Source organism: Genypterus blacodes, unplaced genomic scaffold (genome assembly GCF_046128005.1).
Source record: "Genypterus blacodes isolate CSIRO-AG114 ecotype Tasmania unplaced genomic scaffold, CSIRO-AGI_Gbla_v1 ptg000052l_1, whole genome shotgun sequence".
Classification (NCBI taxonomy): Eukaryota; Metazoa; Chordata; class Actinopteri; order Ophidiiformes; family Ophidiidae; genus Genypterus; species Genypterus blacodes.
This window is the reverse complement of record NW_027466864.1, coordinates 6,502,949-6,530,294: the sequence shown is the minus strand read 5'-3', so window position 1 is coordinate 6,530,294 and position 27,346 is coordinate 6,502,949. Positions and strand designations below refer to the sequence as shown.

General features: G+C 46.2%; 2 protein-coding genes across 2 annotated transcripts in view; both read left to right on the top strand.

The window, feature by feature from the left end:
- The first annotated feature begins 12,765 nt into the window (after positions 1–12,765).
- Positions 12,766–22,636, top strand: meox2a (mesenchyme homeobox 2a). Its single transcript, XM_076150265.1, has 3 exons — positions 12,766–13,695; positions 18,542–18,714; positions 21,690–22,636. The coding sequence occupies exons 1-3, from the start codon at positions 13,131–13,133 to the stop codon at positions 21,909–21,911; spliced, it is 960 nt and encodes a 319-aa protein (XP_076006380.1). The 5' UTR covers positions 12,766–13,130; the 3' UTR covers positions 21,912–22,636.
- A 1,200-nt stretch (positions 22,637–23,836) lies between these two features.
- The window catches only part of agmo (alkylglycerol monooxygenase), a 41,074-nt gene continuing 37,564 nt past the window's right edge, over positions 23,837–27,346 (top strand). Inside the window, exon 1 of the mRNA XM_076150263.1 lies at positions 23,837–24,159. Coding sequence (XP_076006378.1) covers positions 24,061–24,159 — 99 coding nt within the window. The 5' untranslated portion in view covers positions 23,837–24,060. The remainder of the gene's footprint in view (positions 24,160–27,346) is intronic.

Below are 27,346 nucleotides of genomic sequence, written 5' to 3'. Positions count from 1 at the left end.
ATGAAGGATTGTGCTACAAACAAGCAACGGGGAAAGTGTGTAAATGGACGTAGCTCTTATGCTGTCAAATGCAGGGTTTGGAAGGAAGTTATTAGGCTTGTAGGTGTTTCTTTTTTTATTTAGAAACGTACATTATATTTAAGTGTTCCAACCTCGTTCATGGAAAACGTAGAAGAAGTTCACTGTAGAGACTCTAAATTGTGTAAAAGTCTGTCTGTAGAGAATTCGCAGAGGTTTCCTTTCTGTAATTCACTTGAATTTACAGATCAAATCCCTGGGATCATCACACTGCCAAAGGAACATTCAGAGTTTGCGCTGAATATGCCATCATTTAAATATTCCTGCATAGTTGCCAACCTGGAAAGATGCACATGAAGAAGCAAAGGGAAAACTTGACCCCAGTTTCTTGGAGGCTGAATGTTTACATGACAGATTACAGACGTGAACCATTAAGATCACAGACGACCTCAACAATTATCACAACATCCCATGCTGTACCTGTGTCCTATTCTATTAGATTAGATTCGTAGAAACAAAAATGCGTCATAATGCTTTTCAGCATTTAAAAAAATTATTATTGACCTGCTAAGTCAACAGATGGAACAAAGCAGTATTGTTATTCCTTTGTTGTGTTATGGTGAAGCACAGGACTTTTGTTTTGGAGCTTTGCTTGACGTTTTGTCTGCAGGAACCTGTTGCAGGCGGGGCTTTATGTCAGAGGAAGGCTCAGGTTTCATTCGTTGGCATTAATAGAGGTCAATCAAGGTCATAGATGAAATGAGTTGTGTGGTAGTCTAATTAAACATTTTTATGTTGCACTTATTTACCCATAATTGACCCCAGAGTTGTTTGAGCACTAATGCATGATGGGAAACGTCTGTATAATGCACGTATCTCCGTGATGTTTCTACATTTTGACTCTACACCCTCGGGCTATATTGAGTGTTGCCGTTCCTTTGGGGTCACGGGTGGTTTGTAGCGTTCCAACAGGAAATCCCACCTCCTCCTCCTCCTTTTGTTTTAATGAAGCCCTGGGGAAGTTCTGGAAAGCCCTGGAACTGAATGTGGTCCATCCCGTCCAAACCGCCGCCTCCTCTTTAGTCCCAATGAGCTTGAACCAAGCCCTGTTGCCAATAGCAACCGCAAACAGGACGGGACAGGGTCTTGCTGAAAAGGCAGCTATGATTTCAACAGATGTCACCAGAAAGGCAGCAGGAATCCTCAGACTTGATCACTTAATAATGCGAGTCTTCACAGGCTACAGATTTAACATTATCCTCATCATTATAGTTCCTTATTCTGGTTAGCTTTGTACTAAAGTCTGTGGGTAATCATTTAGGAGTACTTACATTTTGTGCAACTCTATTATCCATTTTTGTAGCTAACTGTCAACAGAATATGAAGTCATAAAATAAACAACAGTGTCAGACTGTCACGTCCATGTTAACTCATTAAAAGTTCACACAGTTTGTTTACTAATTACTTTGACTTTTGATTTAACTCCATGTTGCTGCGGAGACTCCTGCACTCCTACTCACACAGATTTTAAAATAGTAAAAAAATAAGAGGAAGAAGTTGACAACGACTTGAAATTAAGCACATTTATATTGTTGTTTTGCTACATAACTAAAACTGAGCCTATGAGACCTCTGTGCCCATTACAAGCACAAGCAGACTTCACCAAACATTCAGGAAGCAAGAAAACATTAACTTCATGCTCTCGGGTAAGATGGAGAAACTAGGAGGAGTAGAAAGTTTGGTCCACCAAAGAAGAAACGTAGCTTGATACCAGTTTGTTGTTGCTGTTGTGAACAAAGATGTCTGATGTTCATATGGGTACCAGAAGGAAACAAATGTCTTCTTCGTGTTTAATTCTTGAGTGAAATGTGAGGAGTTTACATGTCGCAAGCTAAAAATATAGAGTTTTACTGGAAATGTAACAATAATTTTAAAAGGAACCTGTTGTACCTGAGAGAATGACTTGCTGCTTTTTAAGCTAGCATCTGCTTCATAGCACTGGCTGGACTTCTTTCCCCACACTTTCTCACCACCATTTTTAAGATCAATTGTAGTTCTTTGATTTTTCTGTTGATGTTCTACAACTATAGTTATTTATTGTTGCATTAATTCAGACAAAGCAATGACTTTATTAGTGGAGCTAATTCCTGCTTTCCCTTGCTTCATAAAACAACCAAGTCTTTGAATCTTACATTTTTCTACAGTAGTAGATACTCGGGCAGCTTGGAATATGTAAAAAAAGAATAAATCCATATTTCATGTTTATAGAAAGAGTGATGAAAGTTCATTTTGAGCCAGAAACAAATGGAACAAAAGCTAATGTAGTGTTAGCTGGAGGCTGGGCGTGTTTCATTTCTTATGATTCCAACATGTTTTTATATCAGAGACACAATGTGTTTCACCTTCAGTCCCACGTTACATCGGGTCAGTATGAGTAGAGGCTACAGTCGTATGGATCTGTGCCTCCTAAATCCAAAACATACACAGGACCTCAGCTGGCCTATGGTGTCATAACAAATAAAACACAGGAAATTGACACTACATAACAGCCTGTCGTCATGGAGGAGGGGGGGGAAGGGGGAGGGGGGTCGGCCCAGCACGGCGTGCCTCTATATCCTCCTATTGTCCCGGCCATGCGTCACGTCCACACCGATGAAGCCAGGGCCTGGAGTCTCCTGATTGGGACGACGTGGGATTGTTCTGGATCACAGTTGGGAGGGAAATGCTTGGGAACTCCACTTCCCAGCGTGAGAGGAGATGGAGAGCAGAACTGCTCCCCTGAGGCTCGGCCAGTGACCCCGCTGAGTGAAAAATATGCAGAGGTCGCCCGGTTTCTATTGGGCAAGAGCTAAATCTGACTGACACCGAGCCGTAATAACCCTTGACTCCAGAGCTGCTGGGGAGACACGCGATTTATTTGCAGGCAGATAAATGTCAAGCAAACATTTCTGTATTACAAACACACCGGGGCTGAAAGAACGATCGGCCATGTTGTAAACAAAGGAATTCCGGCTTCACTAGAATAAGGGAAGGAGCTGCAACTTAAGCAGATATAAATATTTAGAGAGTAAGTTTGGTCCAAGTTGCACAAAGACACAGAATGATAATGAGGGAGCGTACAGGAGGGTGTCACCTTTCACACACATCTGATTTGATTGTTCTGTATAATTGAGACTAAACTGAATGGTAGGCGTGTAACTCTGTGGTCTCAAGGGATTACTGGGATTTATCATCGGAAAAAAAATGTTTTTGTAAACTTCATTAGACAAAATTAGTGCAGTACAAAAAATTACATCAAGCTCCGATTAATTTGGATTTAACTTCTGTGCATTTTAATGTTTCAAATCAACACAGTCGTCCTTCCAGTTCTCCCCTTTTTTGTCTGATTTATTTTGCCTCATATGTATCTTTTAAAATGTACATTCTAACTTTAACATTTAACAGGGATAGCATGATAATAATTATGTTGAAATTTGATCAGCTGTATGTAGAAAGTGACCTCCTGATCATGAAACCTTCTTGATCCTGCAGCAGGTCTAACATGCAAAACTCAAGCAGGGCGAGCACAGCTGCCACACACATGCACACACATGCACACACACACACACACGCCTCTCCTTTAACACCTACCAGTAGAGGTCAGCGTTCTCCTGCACACTGTGCCTCCTTGAGCCCCAGCGAGGGTTCAGGGGTCACAATGTGCAACGTTTCAACTGCAGCAGTGATGGATGTGGGTCCCAGTGCAGCCTGGTGAGGGTCAGGGTGTCTTCTACAAGTTCACAGAACATATTGGTAAAAATTGCTTCAAATCTACTGTTTGCAGGATGAGCTGGTTGAGAAGCTTCTCCGTATTCAGAAGCTCCTGGTGAGGACATTCATGATGCCATGGCAACAACACCCATAAGAAACAAGGTGAGATTTTAAGGCTGATGCTACTTTAACTTTTCATATTTTGTCTTGTTTGAAGAGGTTAAAAGTGTGATGGATAATTAAGTACTCTATTCATCCAAGCATCCTATAAGTCACCGAGGACAAAACACACCACAGATAAATACAAAAGAAGCATAGAAAAGCAGTGTGCCTTATTGAATAATAATAATAAATAAGCTGGACTCATAAGGAGCTGTTTCAGAGTCTGATGGCAGAGGGGGCAAATGACTTCCTAAGCTGATCAGAGCTGCAGCAGTGAGATGAGACGTCGGCTGTGACTGCTTCTTTTGAAAAATAGTCAAAATTAATGTTTCAAAAATGGTTTCCTTCTAATTTTGTGGGTTTTTTTGTTGGAAAAGCCTCTAAAACAGCATGTAGACCACGGCTCATGCGCTGAAATATCAACTGAAATCAAGTCTAATGAGCTTCTGGAGTTCCATTACGAGGCTGACTCATCAAATTAAGGGGATTTCCACATCCTCCATCACAAACCCTGACTCAAGAGCTAACGAGCAATTTAATACACTACGCAACAAAACACAAGGAAAGAAACCCAAGGATAAGGCAGGAGTAAGCCCACCCTGCCCGGCCACTGCCAGGGACACGCCGGTCTGCTCTGCATTAGGCCGCCGTGCCACCCAGGTCACTGAAATGAAAGACTGGCCGACGGACACCCGGGGCTGGAACGCTCCAAAATGTGCCTGCAGCGTGATGAAGATGAATGTGAGACGGTTTAATTTGAGCCCCCCGTCAGAACGTTTTCACCTCTGCCGTTTCTGTGCCAAAGCCTGGCCGCTCGAAACCCGAGAGCCATTTCTGTTTTGGTGATCAAATGAAGAGAAAGAAAGTGGTACAATTCTGCTTCCCTCACTTAAAGTCTTTTCACGTCCCAATCTGACCTCTGAAACACTACGTCTGAGATTCAAACTGAAGTAGTGTGGACTTATTCTGGGGCTCATTCTGGACTCTCACGGTAGCACGACTCAGCGCGTCTCAACCCGTCTCAGCCGCTTGAATTGACTGCGAGCTGCAGCCCGAAGTCCTGCAGGTCCTTCAGCTCTGAAACCAAAGAAGGAAACCAGAGCAGATCAGGCTGCTTCCTCCGCATCTCAACCTGCTTTCATTTAGGTTTTATTCCTTTCATTTGTCTCATTTATTCTTGAATTTTTTTTATCCATTGCATTGCTTTTTTCGTTATTTTTATTTTCTTATTGTGTGCTGATCTGTGATTTCCATTCTGTTACACTGTACTATTGACTATAGTACTTTGAAAATTAACATTTTATCAAGTTGTTGATCTATATTTGTGTAATAAAACGTTATTTTATTAAATAAGTGAAAATAATTGGCAAACTAACAAATGAATGATGGAATTTATTTATTTTCTCAATATATGAATACAGATTTCCATTTAATCCTTAACCCAAGCTCCTCTCACTGTGCTGTCAGATGGTTTGATGTATTTCTGCCTTGATAAAATCGCTTGATTGATTTTTTTAAATATATTTATGTATGTGTTTGCTGCAGAGAGGCGGATATTTCATAGTTAGAGAGGCCAGAATCTTTGATGTATAAGCAAACGAGTGCATGAATCTAAGGAGACTGTTAGATAGGCCTAAAGTAGAGAGTTCACCATCAGGCTCCATGGTTACCACAGGAGTGACAGCCTATAAAGCACAGTAAGCAATGCTTTACAGGAATTATCAGCAGGCTCACCAATCAGATGTGCTTGGATGAAGCCAGGAATGCAGTGCAGACGCAACAAATCAAAGTAATTCTTAAGAGTAATCCGTTCACTGACCCATCATGGTGTAACTGCGTGATGATGCTGAGCAGAAATCAAACTGGTGGCGTTGAGTCTGAATTAAGTGTTAATGAGATTCACCAGCTCCAACATTCTGACTGAACATTAGTCAGAAAACAGGCCGGTCCCCTGCACAGAGCCACTCTGGAATAATCGCTCTGGGAATCATCCAGAAACCCCCAGGAACCCAAAGAGTGAAGGAAGCCGTTAAATCATAAAAGGTTGACTTCACTCTTCTGAATTATTCGCCTTATTGGAACAGCATGTTGAAGCCGGACCATCAGAGAGATGCTGGAATGATGCAATACGTCCAGAACTCCCCCACAGCCGGGGACAGAGCCCGACCCGTGGGCGTCCGAAACAAATTTGAGTTGTGGAACAGGAAGCGCGGCGTGCTGGGCGGATTTTTGGATTGGTGGTAGGTGGGCGGGTGGGTGTCGACCCAATCCAGCAAATAAAAGCGGTAATGGTGGCGTTCACAGATCGGGCCGTCTGGAGCTGTTCAGCGGCTGGCACCCGGTCCCACAGCCGGGCCCTTGAAGACGGCGGGGATGGTGTGAAGTGGGTGAAGTGAAGGAGGGCGTCTACAGACCTAGTTTGGGAGGAAACGGGCCTAACACAGCGGGGTTAAGTGCACAGCTGGCTGGCTACACTGCAAAACAATCCCCTAATAGAACCAAACTAAGTATTAAAACTTACTAAAGGTTTGTAGTCTCAAATAAAAAAATCGTGTGACGTTTTCTTAGCTGCTTAAGCCTGTAATGAAAATTCTACTTTTCTTCTGTGGTATTTCTTCACACTCTTTAGGTGTTTGTGTAAATGAGACCTTTACTGGTGAAGTCCTGCTGGTTTCTAGCAGCCTGGTCCAGAGTCGAGCAGACCTGTAGCTCTGTTTGCGGCTCTCTGCCTCTCTGCTCATGCGGCATGTGAAGCTCTATCCCTGGGTAAGAGGAGCTTGATGCTCTGCTGAAGGCGATACAGAGGAGCTATCCCCCTTCATACAGACGGGGTTGGAGAGAGAGAGAGAGTTTTTCCAGTCCTGGTTGTCTTCATTCTACTGCAGTAGTTTCTCTCTCATTTATTTTGGAAACAGGTTGAAATATTCGGTCCGATTTTCCCCTTATTTAATACTTTCAGGATTCATTAACAGACTGAATAAGTAGTTGAACGTGTCGATATGAACCTGAGGAGTTTAGAGATATTAATGTTCGAGTCACCATTCTGACTGAAAGACAAACTTACAGTGTAGAAAGACAAATTGAGACCAATTACCTTGAAACACGTCTAATAATGTAGAGCAGATGGCGTTTCATGAGATTAATAACTCTGTGTTGAATCAAATCATCTTAAATTAGGATCTGGAGGTGGTGTTTTTGCAGTGCGGTCTGAGCCGGGCCGCTCGGTTTTGGTGGTTGTACCGGGTCCAGATTTAAATGGGGGGTTTGGTGGGGCGACCCTGGGCTGTTTGAGGTGTGGTCTGACTCGGTGCGGGGCCCTGCACAGCATCACACGCGTCTGCTCAGGCTCCAAAGCCTTCAAGCTGTGGAGGCTGGAGGGGAACCATCACACCAGGCAGCTCCATTATAGATGATGATCTCACTCTGCCTGTCCACAGAAAATGGCCACCAAAAGCCCCAATGTTCCCTCAGTGCAGGAGACGGCTCCGTTAGAGCAGGAAGACAAAAATATACTCTTCATCTTGTCAGTGTCACATTCTAATATTCTGACTGAGAAGAGAGGTCCAATCTAATCAATACGTAACCAATCAAATGGTTGTGACTCGTTTATAATTTTCCGTTTTAGTTGACAGTCAGTTCGTTGACGCGCACTCGACTGCACCACGATTAAAGGCACATATGTGAGTAAGACACAAACACACAGGCACGCACACGCACACACACACACCCACACACACACACACACACACACACACACACACACACACACACACACACGCACACACACACACACACGGCTGGATTAAGAATATGCATGACGCACCGTGTAATCAGAGTATGAGGTGAGTCAGAGAAGGTCCAGATCTATACATAGGAAAGTCCTGCTACAGCACATACTGCACGGTAGTGTCGCTCATATCATAACTGTGCATAGTAAAAATGTAAATTAACAGCTGTGTGACGTGTGAATGTGCAACACGGAGGAGGAATTGACAGTTGTAATATAGCTGTGGTGATTTCTTAATTTAAAGCAAGTTTAGTATAAATTCAATCAGAAACTGAAGGATTTTGAAAAAAGAATTTTGAATATTTTTCTCTCTCTGATTGTAGCAGATTCATGTTTGATTGTCATCCTGAAGTCACTGCCCCTCATGTGAGCTGTAGTGGGTTAAACCAACGCTCCGTTTGTTCCATTTCAATCTTCAGGAAGGGCGTAAATGATGACAAATGATCTGAAAGCTGTTCAACATTTTGCCTTTCCTGCTCTCGCGCTCACGTTGGCTGAGGAGGCTGAACGTCGTCCCGTAATCAAGCTGTAAAAGGAGACAACGTTTACTGTCTCACTCCGTCATATATCACTGACATCCCGCTGTCGTCTGCATGGACAATATTCCTCTGACAGCCACTGTAAATCTGCGGCCGGAGTTTGATGGGAAAGGAGTGGCGACGACAGTTTTCCACACCGTCCACATGTGTTCATCTCACCACCGCCATCACATCTCTGTTAGGACTCAGAGAGCTGGATCAGAGGAGAACGCACAATTAGATGTTCTGCCACATTATGAAGGATTGGGAGATTAAAAAAAAAAAAAGGTTCTAGAGTCTATCGGTTTTGTAACTTTGATTTTTATTTAATAGATTTTACTGAAAAGGAAAGAAAGACAGTAAACTGATTGTTAGCTTCTGGGAGTCTGAGGCCATGCTTGTGTCTAGTAAATGTTTGATTCTAGATTCCATAATAAGGGAAATTCTAGAGATCTGGTGGTGAAAAAAAAAAAAAAAAAAAAAAAATCGATTCTCTGGAGTTATTAGTTTTCTACTTCAGTTGAGGAAATCTTGGAACATATCAAAGGAAATGATGGTAAAAAAAATGAAAGTCTCAAAAAAATGATCTAAGATTTTTTTTTAAAGAAAGAAAGGAAACTAGACTAAACTAAAGAAACTCCACACCTGATCGTCATGGAAATGGGATTTTGTTCCAATTATAAACAAATTTCAGCCACATTTCGATTTTTTTATTAAATAAAAGTAAAATCAGTTAAGGTCCCAGAGGATTCAATAAAAATAATAATAATATTTAGAAAAAATGCAGAATCATATTTTCGCCCCTTTCTTCTTGACGTCTCAGTCATTGAACACAACACGAGGCCTCTGCAGTGACATCATCAGAGGCCAGGATCTGAGTGAGCTGCTGGTTAAATCCACTTCCTATCTTATATTAATTCATAAACACAGACAGAACCGACTTCAGAGGGTGAATCTCTGAGTTCGCCCACAGTAAAGGTGCAGATTTGCTGCTAAGGAGCCAAAAAAATGTCCTGTCAGTAAAAATTTAATGGTGAAGAGTTAAACACATCTAAGCAGAAAACAATCCGGGCCTCAAACACATAACTCACCACCTGATACATAAGCTGCTGTAACTGTAACCTGCACCCACTTTGGCCTTCATGCCAGAAATCGATTTATAGGAGGCGACATCGGCTTATATGCACCTCATATCCAACCAAAGACCAATCAAATCTCAGCTGTGAGGATTTGGGGCCTCGACCCTTCCTGAGTCTTCTCCATTTAGGCTTCAGGGCAACACTTTTCTGTCATGGCAACGGTGTTATTGAGCATAAAAGCCCGTCAAAGGCCCGTTAGCTGCTGCGCCACCACGTACAGAGGAGGAGGCACAGCAGATGGCGTTCTGCTCACTGAAATGTTTCCATATTAACTGGGGGGGAAGTAAGAATAATAACAATTACACACAGACTGAAGTTGAAAGGGACTTCAAAGCTTTTCAGCAAAGCTTAATAAATATTCCAGGCTGTCAAATTTGGGAAAGTGAGTGTAAGCGACGGGCAATATAAGGAATATTCTGAAATGTCACCGACATAATGGAAGATGAGGTGATTGAACTTCTGTCATGGTGTCAAACATGTTGCCTGTTTTCCTGCCACGTTGACAAAAACGACTGTAGTAAACAAACCTATAAACAGCATCAGAAAACCACAACTTATATTTAGTTGTTGTATGAGGTTCGTGGCTGTCAATCAGTCGGAGAGTAACATGAACTTCAAATCACGTGGTTTCAGTTTGGATCACAAACAGGTTTAGATCGACTTTAGGCCTCACTCAGTCTCTAATATTTAGTTTTCAGACTCTCTGATATTTTCAAAAAATTTCTAAAAAATCCAAAGAAGTAGTAGGAGTCTTTAGAAAAGTTAATTCAGTTTCAATCATTTCAGTTTCTGTTTTTATAGAATGAGGAATATTTTACAGTGCAGTTTAAGGTGACAGATCAAAGACAGATTCAATGAAATGGTTGTAGACTCTGGTGTGTTGAAGCCAAACACGGGGGAAACTTTCACTTCTTTCCAGAGAAGAACCAAATCATCCGTTAGGTGTTGGTTTATCTGACGGTCGCACTCAGCCTGTGTGACTGACAGCCACAGGTGGAGCAGCAGAGCAGGTCCACCTTCACTTTTTGACCACTGCAGAGAGAGAGAGAGACACACACACACACACACACACACACACCGGGACCAGGCCCCAAAGGTGGAGGCTGCACAGGATGGATTTATGAGCCACTTTGACTCAAATCAGGAGAGGAAAGCTTGAGACTCTCTTCACCTTCACACCTCCTGCTGCTTCCTGCAGGTGTGATCTTCACATCTTTGCCCGTTTGTACCTTTAAGCTCAATATTCCTCTACCAATGAGCACACAGGTTCATGGTTCTGTGTTTGTTGGCTGAGCCAGGAATGTTTAAGACCATTTATGATATTATATTATTATATTTCCATGAAATCAGTTTCAGCTTCAATTGTGATCGTTTCAAAGGTTTCTTCTTCTAATCAAAGCTCTCATCAATCAGATATCAAACGTGTTGCTGCTGTGTTATTGGGCTCAACGTCTTCGTCCCAACTAATACATCTCAGATAAATATTCTCGTTTATGATCTCTGAGGTCAGATTAGGTCGGGAGGTCAGATGTTTACAACAAAGCCTGTTAAGTAACTTTACCCTCAGAGGCAGAGGTGTGTGTGTGTGTGTGTATGCGTGTGTTCAGACATGCAGAAAATGAACAAAAATTACGTAATAATGAACCTTGATCCTCTTGAGACAGACAACACGGCAGAAGTTTCACAATAAAAGGCCTGTGTCTCGCACACACGCACACACGGACACACATACACACACACACACACACACACACACACACCAGGGGAGGATTGGAAACACGTGTGTGGATGAATACCTGAACAAACACACACACACACAGACACACATGCCGAGCTAACCTGCTAATAGCTTTAATTTGTAATGTAAACAGTGGGAGAGTTTGACACTCACTCACCTAACGCGCCTTTCCTGTGTGTGTGCGTGTGTGTGTGTGTGTGTTCGTGCGCGTGCGCGTGCGATCTGTTAAAGTCATTTTCTCTCACAGAGGAATTAATTTCCTCCTCCGGCGGCTCCGCGGCGCATGTGGCGGCTCGCGGCCCCGCGCAGCCCCGCCGGAGTGAGGCTCTGCCGGTCTGTCGGTGTGTCGGTCTGTCGCTGCAATCCATCTGGGAAACGCGTCTGAAACTCTCCAGTCACTGAAACACTCTCACACTCCAATGTCGCTTGTAGGATATTTAAGACGATGAAATGACGTCACGCTCGCCATATGTGATCTAAAGTCTCGCTGTTGCTGAGATTTGTGAAGATTTAGGAGAAAAAGGCGATGCAACATTTCTTGTATTTTGGTATTTTTTTTAATCTCCATTATAAATTCTGCAAATGACTTTTAAATGCGTTTAACAAAGCCTGACTTCCTTCATTTCCTCCTTAAATCGTCACCATAATTACTCATTTATTCTCCTATTTATGCTTCACAAACTGTGTGATGTCACATCTGAACGCTCCTCCAGCTATTTATGAAATTCACAAGATGTTTTTAATATTACATGTAAATGAGGGCGTTTAGTTTCTGAGGTGGAAGAATCCAGCTCAGCTTTTTATTCTAACTACGCCGCAATAAAATGACATTTTAACGGTCAAAGAGGATTTAGAACAACTTCATATTAGAAATTAAGTGTGTGTGTGTGTGTGTGTGGAAGAAAGGAACGGCCATAGATGAGCTTTTTAATAAACGTTTCTGTGACTTTGGTCCAATGTTTTGACCCAAATTAAGGTTTAATTTCAGCGTCCGTTCAGTCATGATGACACACAGGGTTAATAATTGATTGTAGTAAATTAAAAAGAGCTTTAGGTGTGTGTTTGGACCTAATTTAAGCACCGTAAACCCTCCTATAAGTCTGAGTGTGTGTGTGTGTGTGTGTGTGTGTGTGAGAGCTTCAGTCTGAGTGTGTGTGAGCTTCAGTTGTGTTTGTATCAGTGTGTGTAATCTGGTTTGATCTGATTAATGGCGGCCGCTCTCCTCTCAGCAGCTCTCCGTCCCTGGGCCTCTGCAACACTAACACTCTTTAACGGGGTCAACAGTGACAAATACGGGGTGGCACCCAGACTTGACCCTTGACCCCCCCCCCCCCCCCCCCCCTCTCGGCCCCTCCCATCAACCTTTAAGGCTGTTAGCTGCTCGGGGGCAGAGGGAAGAAGATGGCCACCCCAGGTCACATCCAAGTCCAAAATAAATTGCCTTCTTTCCTGAGGCTCAGCCATTTTAATAGTACAGATTTATTGTGCTGTGCTTTTTGGAGGGCGATCATATGTATGTGGTCAGTAGCGCGTATGCAGTCTGTGACCCAGCCTCCCTCTCACGTTACACCCTATTTATAACATCCCCTCTGCCGGCTCCCCTCGTTCTGCAGTTCCTAGGAACCTCCTTCTGCTCCCAGCCTCGAGCTCCAGTCCCCTCTTCCTCCTGACATCTGAGAGGCTGTGCTGCAGCTTATCCCGGGCTAACTGTTTATCCTGTGCAGCCTGGCAACTGGCCGCGTGCTCCGGATTACCGCAGGACCCCCCTCTCCAAACACACTCCGTTTTCCTCTGACTATTTGAGTTTTCGCAACTGAAGGAAAAGTTTCGGGTCCGGTCCAGGAGAGAGAGAGAGAGAGAGAGAGAGAGACGAAGAGAGAGAGAGAGAGAGAGAGAGGAAGGCGTCTTGGATATCTTTATGTGTTTGTGATCGCTTTGTTTTTGGTAACTTTACTCTTCTTCTTCTTCTTCTACGTCTCGTCTCTCTGTGGAGGGCTGTGTGTGTGTGTTTGCACGCCATGGATCACACACTGTTTGGCTGCCTGCGCAGCCCCCACGCCCAGGCGCAGGGCCTGCACCCTGCCTTCGCCCAGTCGCCCCTGACTCTGCACGGCCGCTCCGACCACGTCTCCTACCCCGACCTGGCTTCCTCGTCCTCGTCCTCCTCCACCTCCTCCCCCTCGCCCTGCATCATCTCCAGCTACCCGGTGGACGACGGCCTGTTCTCCGGGCAGCACCTCCACTCCCACTCCCACTCCCACCGCGGCCACCTGCCCTCCCAGCAGCATCACCTCCCGCCTCAGCACCACGCGCCATGGCACATCCCGCAGATGCCGTCGCCCAGCAGCAGCAACCGTCACACCCTCTGCCACCCTCACTCCCATTCGGCCCAGGACGCCGGCCCCCCCGTGCCCCCCGACTTGAGTCACCCCGGCGGGCCCAGCATGTGTGCCAGCACCCCCGGTCTGGGCAGCGGCAGCACGCCCACGGGAGCTTCCTGTGCGCCCGCTGACTTTGGCAGACAGACGCTGTCACCTGCTGAGGCGGAGAAGAGGAACGGCAAGAGGAAAAGTGACAGCTCAGGTAAGCAGAGCGGCGATCAGAGCGGAGACGCTGGCTCACATTCCTCACATGCTTACAGGAGTCTGATACCACCGGCTGTGTGTGTGTGTGTGTGTGTGTGTGTGTGTGTGTGTGTGTGTTCGTCAAAGATTGCACAACCAAAGACATGAGATCAAACTTCTTGGACGCGTTTCCAACATCTGTCATTATTATAACTTGTTTAATTGTTAAATAAACAGCAGCGCATTAATATCAACTTTTCAAGAAATTCCAAGTGGAGCAAAAGAAAAACACTCATTTATTCTGCTGGTTCTAAATCTCTCAGCAGCTCATAACTGTGGGGGGGAAAACAGAGAAGCGTCTCTAAAGCAGTTTGTAGGTGTGAGGTGACGGCCTGACGCGCTGAAGGCCGAGCGAGGGAGAGCGAGGAAGAGCGAGGGAGAGAGCGAGAGCTGGTCTGCCTGCTGCCGCCTCTCCTCTCACACATCTGGGTCACTGCCACGCTCGGCTCAGGGCGCTGAAGCAGCAACACAAGAGAATTCATGTCACGGACTGTAAAAAGCGGCGCAGCACTAAACGGTCGACACACACACACACACACACACACACGCGCTTTCACGCCGCGCTGCAAGGATTTGTTTAAATAAATGATCAGACTTCAAATAAAAGACAATCAGCAGGAAATTAAACTCCAGGGCCTTGAACGCATCGCAGGGAGGTCAAAGGGCCCAAATCTAAAATATACATATTGATTGACGGACGATGCAGCGTTGATTGATTTGTAAAATTGATCCCGACGGCTCAATAAATGGATCAAATATTTAACAGTAAATATTTTTGATGCCTTCATTCCCAAAGCGGCTCCACCAAAGTGTTAAAGATGAATCCCGGCTTCTTCTTCTTCTTCTTCTTCTCTCTCTGCTCGTGGGTTCTGCTGTTAGGATCCTCAGCAGGTCGCTCAGTCAACCTGACCTCAATCAGCGCCGTTGGTTGTTTAAAGCTGATAATTGTTTGGCTGCTTCACACCGTGTTGTCTCTAAAAACAACACAATGTTTGGATTTGTTGTCAATCCGCTGCGTTAATAACCAAAGATTCAAAAGGCTTTTATTTTTAATTTCTAAAGCTTAAAAAATAAAAGCCTTTCCTTGCTCAGAAACAGAATCTGCCTCCTAACGTGTCACGCCTTCCCCGTGACCTGTGCAACATTTCCAACCTGCGTTTCGCCGCGTTCATCAATCACGGCGTGACAAACGGCCCGGCTCGGGTCGCCGGAGTTCTCGCAGGCAACGTGATCTCAGCGGGAGTTATCAGTTTTCCAGGGAAAGCGTGCTGCTGCTGCTGCCGTGCTCCGGGTGCAGGCAGGGGCTGGAATGTGGGAACTCGGCGCCCGTTCCTGCGACTCGCCGCTGTTTTGAAGGCCTCATTGTGTGCGCGGTGTATCACCTGCGCTCAGCTGTGTGTACACACCACGGCCACACTGACGGATATTTCCTCGCGCCATTAGTTTTGGAGCGGCGGCGGCCCCCTCGGCAAACAGCGACTCCATCTGAGACGCTTTACAGATCGGGTGTAAAATATGACGTAACTCATCTGTAGGCGCCGGTCAACCGGGCTGATTTAGCGCTGCTGAAAGTTCTAATTACGCCGTGAAAAATGAGAGATTGGCCGCTCGGGGGGGGGGGGGGGGGACGGCAGAATTATGGGCCGACGCCTGCAAAGCGACAGAGCTGTCTCCGGAATCGGGACGACTTAATTTCTAATTCTGCCCTGGTGTTTGTTCAAGGCTTCCTGTTATCCACAAGCAGGACAAAGCAGCGCTCTAATTTATTCACATATTCAACACACCAGCCTCCATTTCCTTTTCTCCTTTGTCAAGTGGTTTGGAAATCCAAGCGTCGGCCCCCTGACGCCCCAGAGTGTGTGTGTGTGCGTGTGGAGCGTTCTGCCCCGGCTAACACAAACCCTGCTGATTATCGGGCCTAACTAGGCTGCTGACTCAATCAGCTGTCTAAATATCGCAGCGCTGCCAGTTGCATGAGATGCGGCGCTGCGATTAGGTTTCACCATCTGGAGCAGAAACTCTGCTTTCGCTACAAAAATAAAAACAAAAACCCGAGAGCTCATTTCCATGTTAGGTCTATCACGTTGCTCAAATATGAAGCGTCTCGCGTTTCTCCGTCAAATAGTTGTGATTGTTTCCTCGAGCAAGGCAGCAGGGGTGGGCTAATGAGATCAGCCCCGGCTCCCCGGCATTCTGGGTGTCTGGTTTCCGGAGAACCTGCTCGGGTTTTCTCGGGGGGGGGGGGGGCAGCTGGAGAGTTTGAGCCGGAGCGGTTTGCTGAGTTTGAGTTATATTCTGCTGTCAAGGGAGTGGCCTTAACCTAAAAAACACTTATTAGATTTTGTGTGGAAGAATAAATTGTGCTTGAAGTCTGGGCGGGTGGATTGAAGCGCTGGAGTTCAGACACAGCAGCAGCAGCAGAGACTGAATACATAAAGGCCTGGTTGAGGGAGTGTGAGGGGGAAATGTAGTGGAGAAGCAAACGTGAGAGCAGGAAGAGGTTAAAAAGTCTGATTAGGGAGGAAACAAAAAGAAAAACTCTTATTGTGAAAATTGGAGAAACCAGATTTGAACTGAGGAGCAGAGATGATGATCATGTGATTGATCTCCTCACTGCAGCCATCAGTCAGTTAAGACTCGTTGCTGCGTTTGATTTCACTCTCCTGTTGGAGCGTTTCATATTATTTCACTCGAGGAAAATGTTTTAAATCCTTCACTGAAACATTTGTCTCTGTGCAAAGACCCGACATGTTGACGTTGCTCTGTGCGGGATTGGGCTCATATTCTGGGAGACCTAGACGTCGTGTACCGTCTGGCTGCGCCTTCTTTTCTCCCATTATTCCCTCTTTTTTTGTGGAGACATGAAAGTGGCGGCGGGCACCTAATTGCTGTGGCGCAGCGGCTGTGTCGTAAAAGTCCCGTCGCTCGTTTTAACTCCGGGGCCCCGCCAGGTCCTGCAGCAGCTGGTGTGTGATTCCTTTATTCCTCTTTACACAATGTCTGTGTTTACCAGGGAGAGAGAGAGAGAGAGAGAGAGGGAGAGAGAGAGGACAAATACATGCGACGTTCCCGCTTCAATGGGACACGCGCTGGAAATTACAGGGAGCAGCGGCGAGGTCACGGGGGGAGCCGGGCTCGGGCTGCAGGTCCAGCTAGGATCTGTTTCAGTTCAGGGGTTCAGTTAGAAGCTCATGTGGGAAATGGCTGAACTTTCTATATGCCAGTTGTTTATCCTTGGGTAGCCCACAAATATAACTTTCAGTTTCAGTTTACTCCTCGTCTTTCCTTCGGCTTCCCAAGGGAGTTATTTAGTTTCTGGAAGAGCAGCGGCTTAATTAGAAGGAACGATCCCCCGACTGGAGAGGGCAAGGCTGGATCAGGGTCCCAGCAGGGAGACGGTGGAGGTGTGGAGCTGTCCTCTACTGGGACGGGTCCTGGTCCCAGAGGTGGCCTCTGCTGGGACGGGTCCTGGTTCCAGAGGTGTCCTCTGCGGGGACCTGGTCTAGGTCCTGACGGTTTGGTGCGTTTGGCTCTGAGCTGCAGGACTATTTACAGTTTGGCTTGCCACGGGCCTGCTGGATTAACACACACAGCAGAACAGGACCGCAGATGAATTAGCGTGCGATCTGGGCCGGCGTTTCAGCGCCGTGCCACTGAAGTGCGTCCAACGGAGAAACCACAAAGCCGCTCACAATGGGAACGTTCACAGGGCAAATTAACCCACATGTTTTCCTCGGAAAGTTTGTGGAAACGCGAAAACAAAAGTGTTTCTCTGGTCTGGGAGCTAAACTGTGTGAGTGAGCTGATGATGATGTCAGCTTTCATCTCACCAATATCCAATACTGTCACAGAAGAAGATGAATCTCTCACAGACGTTATAGAAACAAATCAGCAGGTACACAGTCAGTGTGTGTGGAGGTTGCAGGGCCGGACTTTGATACATTTACCCCATGGGCCCCGGCACAGAGTCCCCCCATAGGCATAAATATACAATTATGTTAAGATAAAATAATTACAAAAGGATCCCTCTCTAGTAGCTTTAATTTAATACTTAAGAGTGAAAATGAATACGTGTTTATTTCTCCAGATGATGGAAGCGACGACACGTGAAATGGTTTTCAAAGTCAAACTTTTCATAATGGTTTTTAAAAAAACAAGGATAATTTTTCATAATTCAATTTTTTTTTTCTCAGCTTCTGCTTGTTTACAGGCGGTCGCTAAAATAAGAAGTATAGTTCATTTAATATTACACATTTTCTTTTTCTGATTTTTGCTTCAGGATCTTTAATCCAGTGAAGTCGGCTCAGAGTTTGCGGGGAGCGTTGAGTTGGCAATGTAGACGTCAGACCGGTGCAGACCTCAGTACCTGGATCTGTGTGTTTGTTTAATTAAACCAGACAAATCGAATGAAAGACTAAACAGAGGCGGCTGTCGAATCTGAAACAAATCAGAGCCGAGAATACGTTTAACTCCAAGAGCTGATTTGTTCCACATTTAAAAGGGGAAAAAGTGGAAGCAGCAGATTCCATTTAGTTTCAAGCAAATTGACTCCGTGTCGGCCGCTTGTAGGCACCAGAGCAGCTGCCAGAGCAGGCACATGTGCGGCCACCACACGGGTCCTTCCACGCACTTTAAGGCTTCATAAACAGAGCACAGTGTGATTGGCGGCTCCTCTTTGTTTCTCTCACCTTTGCCTCTTTTCCTTCCTGCACCTGCCTGCATTACGCCGCTTTATTTTTATTTTCCTGCCCGTGTGTAAATCTTTCCCTGAGTGGAACACAAACCCCTGCGCTGTTTGATTTCAGAGTCCCAGGACGGGAATTACAAGTCAGACGTGAGCAGCAAGCCCAGGAAGGAGCGGACGGCGTTCACCAAGGAGCAGATCAGGGAGCTGGAGGCCGAGTTCGCCCACCACAACTACCTGACCAGGCTAAGACGCTACGAGATCGCCGTCAACCTCGACCTCACCGAGAGACAAGTACGTCCTGCCCTCCGCCGCCCCTTCCCCCCCCCTCCTTACCCCCGGGGGCCCAGACATTATCAGACCTCTCATTAGCACGATCGTGCTGTGTTGTGATAACAGAGGCGGCCTCAGGATAACAAAGAGGCTTTTTGGGCTCGCTACTGTTTTTGTAACTCGGGTGCGAGCGCTATTGTGCGCCAGATGCTGCCGCGTGAAGGGACTATCATATTCCAGATGTTCCTGTCTATTCTTTCAGTCGTGGCGGAGAGACGGGTTGAAGGAAGTGCTGTCTAGCAAGTCACTTCCTCTCTGCCTCCGCTCCGGCTCGCATAAATTGGTCTGGGAGCGTGGGCGCGCTCGCCGTAAAAAACGTAGCCACGAAAAATAAATAACAGGAGACAAATGGTTCAGGGGGGGAAGGAAACCGAGCTGAGCCTGTTGTTCTCTGACGCCCCTGTGGAAGCCATAAGTCACACTTAACTGACACCTGGCCTGTGATAGTGTGTGGTGTGATCCACGGTGCGGAGAGAGAGAGAGAGAGACGGCGTGTTGGTTTCAGGTGATGCTTCAGCCCTGAAACTAAATCACAGCCTGAAGTGATACTCCAGCCAAAATAGATCTTTTGGGTATCACACGACCCGTATGTTCGCATATCGGCACTAAAAAACTGCCGGCGGTCGTTTCCTCGCGGGTGGAGAGCAGCAGCTTCAGTTCAGTCCATCACTGAAGCTTCAGCGTCCAACCAGCAAACAGGACAGCAGGGCGCTAATGCAGCAAATCCAGTCATATTTTACTCAAATCAATTGCTTTAAGTTTACAAATCAGACTGACAGACAAAGTATTATGCCATCTGAACTGGGTGGGTGTTGTATTGTGAGTTGAATGGTTGTGGAGATCTGCGGCGTTCCCTTCCAGGCCTTATGGATCCATGTTACTGTTTCTTCAACGCCGCGTCGATGCTAATCTTAGCTTGCGGATTCCATATTACAGCTGTGTGTTGTTCTGTGTTACGCTATAATGATGCTAACACCTTGTTAAACTGTCATGGGGCGACATTGCACCAGATACAAACTCACGGAAGTCCCTGTAGGATAGTGATCCAGAACAAATACAGGCGGTGCAGGGTCAAAGGTCAAAGGAAAACACTTTCTGAGCAGAAGCTTAATTAGAAGGACTTTCTGTGTGTGTGTGTAATGTGTCCCTACGGGTAATTAGGGGTGCGTTCCATTTAGCAGTTTCAGCATAGCGACACACACACGTCTACTATAGCGACCTCATGCTGTCCCTTCAGCTTCCCTTCACCATATGAGCCCATTTCATCAGCCGTCCTGTTCCCTGGTTGGTTGAGAATGACACTAATGCTATCAGGGTTAGGGGTTCAATTCCCACTGGAGCCGCCCTTTGCTAAAACTGTACAGCGTGCACCCCAGGTACCGAGGAGGGGATGTGCAGCCAGAGTCGCGTGAAGCCGGCGAGTATTTAAAGAGTCTGAGGGGAGCGACAGGAGGAAACCTGCAGTGGCATTTGGGTCGGACGCAGATGGAAACTGTGACCGATGACACATGTGAGCTGGGCTGCGTGAGCCGCCTTCTGCTTTTCCTCCGCTCTAAAGGTGCAGAAACGCTTAGAGCAACAGTCCTGCACGCCGTCACCTCAGGAAAAACTCCAAACTGCTGCAGATCCTCTTTTTATAGAACAGCAAGGAATGTGCACTCAGTTTACAGGAGATTGGTCCATGTTGGCAGAGAGAGCGGGGCTGAGGAGATCTACATGTACCTCAGGCCCACGCAGTGTTCAGGTCAGGAGGAGGCAGAGGAGGACACAGATCTGCTTCATACCCGAACAAAGTCTACACTTTACAGAAACACAGTGAAGAAGAGGAGAATACAAAGGCTTTTATTTTGGGATGAGGCGTTCAAGCTCACATTTGTTTCCTCTCATTGTTCTTTGTTGGCGTGAACGCTGGCCACTGGTTGGCAAAATGCTAAACTTTCATTTCTAGCTTGGTTCAAACGCATGTTGGGGTCAAAGGTCAGGTGTTTGGAGCTACTGGAGGTGGACTCATCATGAATCTGAGTCTCTACCAGTCGTTCAATCACACTTAAAGCTGTTTGGAAGACATTTCCTGTCTCCTAAAGGACAGGAAAGAACAACTTGAAGGGGACAATATTTACTTTGATTTGCTTTCACCGGTTTCGCAACTTGAGAATCCAAACAAAGATGGCAGCCAGATGTGAGGTGTCCTCTTGTTTATGAATCTGTCACATCAAGCTGTATCTGTGATCTGTTGATTGAGTAGAATCGTCTCATGAAACTTCTTATTTATTTAACTTCAGATCTTAGATGACAACAATCCAATCATGGCTGCAGAAGTCTCAAATGTGTAAACGATGATTGAATGTGAGGCACAAGCGTCTGAGCGTGATGAGAGGGGTGATAAGTGTGTGTGAGTGTGTAAGTGTGGGGGGTCAAAGGTCGAGCTGCACTCTCAAAAGGCCTCAGCCTGTCATGACGACCCTCAGCTCGCCGTACACGCCGACGCTCAAGACAAACGTGCTGTCAGCTCACTTCCTGACCACGTGACCCGCCGGCCCCCCGCGACTGACACTCCCCGAAATAAACCCACCCGACTGACGTGACAAGAGCGAACCCCCCCCCCCAACCCCCCCCACCCCCGGGCACATGTGTCGACACTCAGGGAGGCTGGACTTCTTGACGTGTAAACCGTTTTAAGCAACAGCTTAATCATCAGTCTGAGAGACGTAAATACGGCCGGAGCTGTCGACTCAGGGGAAAACAGGTAGATGCCCCGTGGCAGATGGAACAGTTCATCAACGTATAATTGCTGCTGCCAAACCTTTAGAGGAAGCGGCACGTCCTCACACCGCCGTTTGCCCTGCACGCAGGCACACACACGCACACACACTCTGCACCCATTCCGTGCCTGTTTACTCTCCCCTGGTGTGACGGCCTGTTCTCTCTCTGCTTAGGTGAAGGTGTGGTTCCAGAACAGGAGGATGAAGTGGAAAAGAGTGAAGGGAGGCCAGCAGGGGGCGGCGGCCCGAGAGAAAGAACTGACGAATGTGAAAAAGGGGACGTTGCTGCCGTCAGAGTTCTCCGGCATCGCGGCGCTGCACCACTCCACAGACTCCTTAGCCAACGAGGAGGACAGTCCCGACAGCGACCAGAGCTCCGAGCACGCTCACTTATGATGGACAGACGAGCGCCCCCCCTCCCGTCCCCTCCCTCCCCGCCCCCTCTGAGTCGGCCCCGCCCCCAGCCTCAGGACCGTCCTTAAAAGGACTGCTGTTTGCTGATTTGTCATCGTCATACAACGATGCTAAATAAGTGTACAAATGTACAAAGGAATGAGGTTTGTGTCTCCGTGTAAAGGGAAACTAAAGAACTGTGCACACAAAGAAAGATGGTGGAACGCCTCAGAGTGCCATTGGTTAAAGATTTCTTTGATAAATCTAAAAAAAAGAAGAATCCTATCAATATTAAAAGGTAACACTTTGGCTACAGGAATTCACTGAATATTACATTTTGGACTCCGGTTGGATTCGGTCAGACCTCCAGAACATTCCAGTCTGTGTGTGAGGAGGCAGGACGAGGCTCTGCACTGTGGAACGTGATCACGCCTCCATCCCTTTCTACTGTGTGTCAATTGTAAATCGCGATGTAATTGAGTTATTGATCCAATCAAGTGGCAGGAAATCAAATTTGCCTGGCTAATATAAATAATCTGTACATACTTCTCTGTATTACCTAACAGTCCTTTTATACCCACAGTACTCAGCTCACTCAGTGCTACACACTGAACAAGGATCAACACGTTTTCCGCCCGGAGACGATGTTTTGTAAACAAACCTGAAACCTGAAATGAATATTTTATGAAGCTCTTTTTCAGGGACACTTGCAGATCAAATAAATTTAACCAGTGGTAAAAAAGGAATTCCTGGTGATTGCGTAAGTTCTTTCCGTGCGTTCGTCCATGTGGGTCCATGGGATGATGTATGCGTCTGAAGCTGAGATGAATTAAACATTACGCCGAGTGTGGAAAGCTGGTGAGGGGGGCGGTGGGGGGGTAGAGGGGGGGTGCGTGCTAAATTCACCTTCTCCTTGGGGCAGGGAGGGGGAGGAGGGGAGGGAGGGGGGGGTCAGGACTCCTGCCAAGGCTCCCAGAGAGAAGCCGCAAAGGATCATATTCTCTGACAAAATCCAGTTGAAAATAATTTCAGGAGGCGATCTCCTCTTTCACCACATTGTGATTGTGCATTCTAATGCGTGGAGGAGGAGGAGGAGGAGAAGAAGAAGAAGAGGAGCCTCACGAACGACATCTGCACGCTTCACTTTTTCCCCCTGAAGCCACCCAAAGCATGTGAGCGGACCGATGTGCTCCGGTTTGTTTTGCATAGTAACCACAGCTCACAGCAAAGTGTGCAGCAGAGTGAAGGATACTGGTTTGTTCCACTGCGTCTTTGGCTCCACACACACACACACACACACACACTGACCAGGAGGGTTTGCATCTGTGAGTTGTGGGATGTAATGGACTCCAGTCCCGAATATAGAGATCTGCTTCATCTGCAGCTCCGTGTTGTCTTTGGGTATTTTCACACCTTAGTGCTTTGGTGAGACGAGCCGTTTCCCCCCCCCCCCCCCACGTGGTGCAGCCCGGCCCGGTCCAGTGTGTGTGTGTGTGTGTGTGTGTGAGTCCCAGAGAGGATCCAGGCCCAGCCCCAATCCAGGAACAGACCTGGACCCTGGAACAAAGCGTGAGGAAGGGAGAGGAAACTCTGAGACACAACAGGATCAAACTGCTCTGTTTGGGCTCTGAACCTGAATCCCCACCTCAACCAAACATCCAGTGAGCCACAAACATTACACTTTACTTTGTGACTCTTCTTGTGTTCTTTTACAAATTTACAAATATTCTTCTTGTACTACTGAAATGTGAACGTACTGTGACTGAAATCACTGTCTCTCAGTGATGGAGGTCATTGTGCTGCTGTGTGAGAGCAGTCAGCTGGTGTGTGTGTGTGTGTGTGCGTGTGTGTGTGTGTGTGCGCGAACGCCTGGGCTTCACTTCCCGCGGGCTAACGCGATATCTGCAGGCTCTCGTCCGGCAGCAGGTGAACTTTGATCCAGCAGCAGGTCTCCAGGTGAACGGTCACGATGCGTTCAATGTCCCGGTGTGTTTTCACTTAACGCGGACACTTGGTCTTCACGCGTCACTCGTGTCGCATCGCAGTTGAGATCTTTTGAGACCTCCTGAGACCCGAGACCTCTTGAGACCCGAGACCCCCTGAGACCTCCTGAGACCTTCTTGTCTGTGGCTTCGTGCTGATCACCGCACGCATGGCTCAGACTGCGGGGCTCCGCGGGATGTTTTTCCTGATCACACCGAACGAATCCTCGTTTGAGAAGGTGGAGGATGTCCCTCAGTATGTGCAGCAGGTGGGTCCGGACTCAGCTTTGAGCCACAGTCTGATACATGAACATGTTTGATTTGAATTACTCAAACGCTAAATACTAAACACTTAACACTTAAGTCAACGCTGTAATTATATCGTCAATCACCAGTGATGATATAGTAACATTGAAGCTTTACTGGAGTCAAAGAAGAGAAATTACCTCACTATAAGTAAAATTCAATCTTAAGAAAAAAATTAGTAAGTAAAATTTAAAATGCTGATATTAATGTTTATTAAAGTATCCAAACTATTTCTATTGGATACTTTTTGGATTGGATAAACTAACCCTGAGTATTGAAGTTTAACTTTCTGTGGCACTGTGACTTTATTCTTATAATATTTGACTTTGTTTTCCCTTAAAATATTTAACCTAATACTTTAATCTGTATTATTATTTTTGGTAATCACAGACAGATACTTTATTGCAAAGCTCAGTGTCAGCATTAAACACAGCCAATTTAAAGTTCAAGTTTAAATGATCTCAATAATCTGACTAATAACAGAAATTACTTAATACAACTGAATTCAAAGTTTCAGTGCAAGTGAAAAGAGCAGTAAAAAGTTACCAACCACCAAAGCAAATATAAATACTGATGAAGAGGAAATACTGTTAAATCATTATCAAATATCCAAGTATTGATGAGTAAAGTAAATGTAAACAGTGATGTCATGGATGTGTTGTAGTTTTCGTGCTGCTTTGATCAGCAAACCAAGTGGAATCGCAACGTTTACAGTTAGGGGGCGCAGTTTGACAAACGATCCTTGTCATTTCTACTGAGTCGTAGCCATTGTAACTTGTTGGCCTTGTTGGGGCCGTGTTGTTCAGCCCGAGTCCCCCGAGTCCCGTTTCCCCCCTCTGCCCATTTTCCTCTTTCTGCCTGGTTTGCCCATGGTTGTTCCTGGATGTAGATCTGAGCTGTTGTTCTGCTACTTTGGCTTCCAGCCGTGTTTGTTTTCATGCTGCTATATAGTCGCTATCATGATGTGACAATTGTTATCGTAAAACTAATTTGCTGCTGTTATCATGAGGTTTCATGAGAGCACAAAGGAGCAAACAGGACAGGAAAATGATCTCAATTAATGTACGAAGAGGACGCAGGAAAGTTTTCCTAAATGTAAACAATGAGGTCCTGTAGATCCTGGAGTCTCTGTGAGTGACGTCTCTGTGTTGTCACACACCGTTGTGGGTTCTGGAGGCTCTGACGGTGCATTTATGGCGTCTCTGTTGGTTTTAATGGTGGCAGATGTCTGATGCAGGTTATGAGGCTTGGGCTTTATTGGGGGAGAGGAACAATTACCCGCTCAGCAGGAGTCGCTATAACACACTACCAAACATGTCATTAAACTAATTTATGTTATTGCTGTTGGGGTTCACGGTGATAAAGTTTGCCCGTGTGTGCGTGCGGCTTGTGACTCAGCACTGTTTACTGTTTCTGATGTATCATTAATTATTCTGGACAACTGTTATTCTGTGATCCCCGCACGGAAAAAGGAACGGGATAGAGAATCACAATTTTCTCATTTTGGGGGTTGTTTGTTTTTATTACTTTGTGGCCGTTTGCCAGCCTTCAGGGATCTTCGCTGATTTGAATACAGAATTCCTCAGACAGGATGATGAACGCGTTCTGTCGGCCCGCGTGTTTCCAGCCAAGCATCACTCATCCGTGACCGTATAAAAAAAGGCTGTTTGGGAAAACGCAGACATCTGGTCGGCAAATGTCATTTTCCATGTAAGGTCGGATTGGGAAAAAAATTATTAGATGCCACAACAAACAATCCGCACGAATCCAAGTATGCTGCAGCCTCAAGTGGGCTTTCTTTAGTGTGAGTGTTTGAAGAGGAACGCCACATGTGCCTTTTTGGGGTTTGTTTATTTGCAGAAATGATAGAAAACAGGAATTCTAACTGCGTGCGAGAACAAAACGTCCAAGAAATTACTTCAAATTTCAAGAGGGGATGAAGAAAAAGGCTCAGACCTCCGCCAAGGCAGAGCAGAACGCCAACAGCAGAGTGAAAGTCGTCTTGTTCTAATAAATTGTTCTTAATTTCCTGGGAAACTTCACACGGAATGGAAAGGGGTTAGCTCTGGATTTGAACCCAGGACCTTCTGGCAGTGAGATCACAGTGCTAACCACTGAGTCACCACACCAACAAAGAGCTGAAACGACAAAACTACACGAGGACTACAAAAGTTCATTACCCTATTTTCAAATGTGGACAAATCATGGACAGAGTGTCCTGGTTCACATGTAGATGAAGCATCGGGATGAAACTGGGGTTGACTTCCTTGGGTGGCAGCAGGCAGAGGGGGCGAGTCCGAGTCCGAGTCCTGCACCGCTGACCCTGACTTGCGGTTCTCATTCTGCGATACAAAGATGAGAAGTAAACAAGGAGCAGCTTTGCACCATCTTGTAGCCCTCTGGGAATTAATCATCATCATCATCATATCCTCCAAACTGTCCCAGTTTCTCACAGACAGGTTTACAATGACGTCGTGTTCCACTAAGACTAAGAACTGCTGATGCGTCTCATATTTATCAAATTTCATTTTCATCAGATCATTATGTCATGCTTCTGTAAACATGCATCCCTAAACTTTCTCGAATTATTTGAGATGTTTCGCATTTTTGACTTTTTTGGGTCTCCACACACGCACACACACACACACACACACACACACACACACTCACCACTCAGTCTGTCCATCCTCTGTGCAACGTGGTGTCTGTACAAGCCCGTCCTCTGTACGTGGACAAGCAGCACTTTAGCCCGGAGGATGGGCAGCGTATGCTCTCGCACACACACACACACACACACACACACACACACACACACACACACACACACACACACCAGCTGACTGCTCTCACACAGCAGCACAATGACCTCCATCACTGAGAGACACTGTGGATACTGAGGTCCAGCCTGAGTTCTGGTGTCTCTGCGTCCCTCTGGGCTGAGTGACGGCAGCGCTCAGGCTTCAGTCACAGTACGTTCACATTTCAGTAGTACAAGAAGAATATTTGTAAATTTGTAAAAGAACACAAGAAGAATCACAAAGTAAAGTGTAATGTTTGTGGCTCACTGGATGTTTGGTTGAGGTGGGGATTCAGGTTCAGAGCCCAAACAGAGCAGTTTGATCCTGCTAACAAACCGACAGATGAAGACAA

Coding starts and splice junctions, on each gene's coding strand:
- meox2a (XM_076150265.1), top strand. CDS start 13,131: ATGGATCACACACTGTTTGGCTGCCTGCGCAGCCCCCACGCCCAGGCG. Junction 13,696..18,541: donor GAGGAAAAGTGACAGCTCAG/GTAAGCAGAGCG, acceptor GTTTGATTTCAG/AGTCCCAGGACGGGAATTAC. Junction 18,715..21,689: donor TCGACCTCACCGAGAGACAA/GTACGTCCTGCC, acceptor CTCTCTGCTTAG/GTGAAGGTGTGGTTCCAGAA.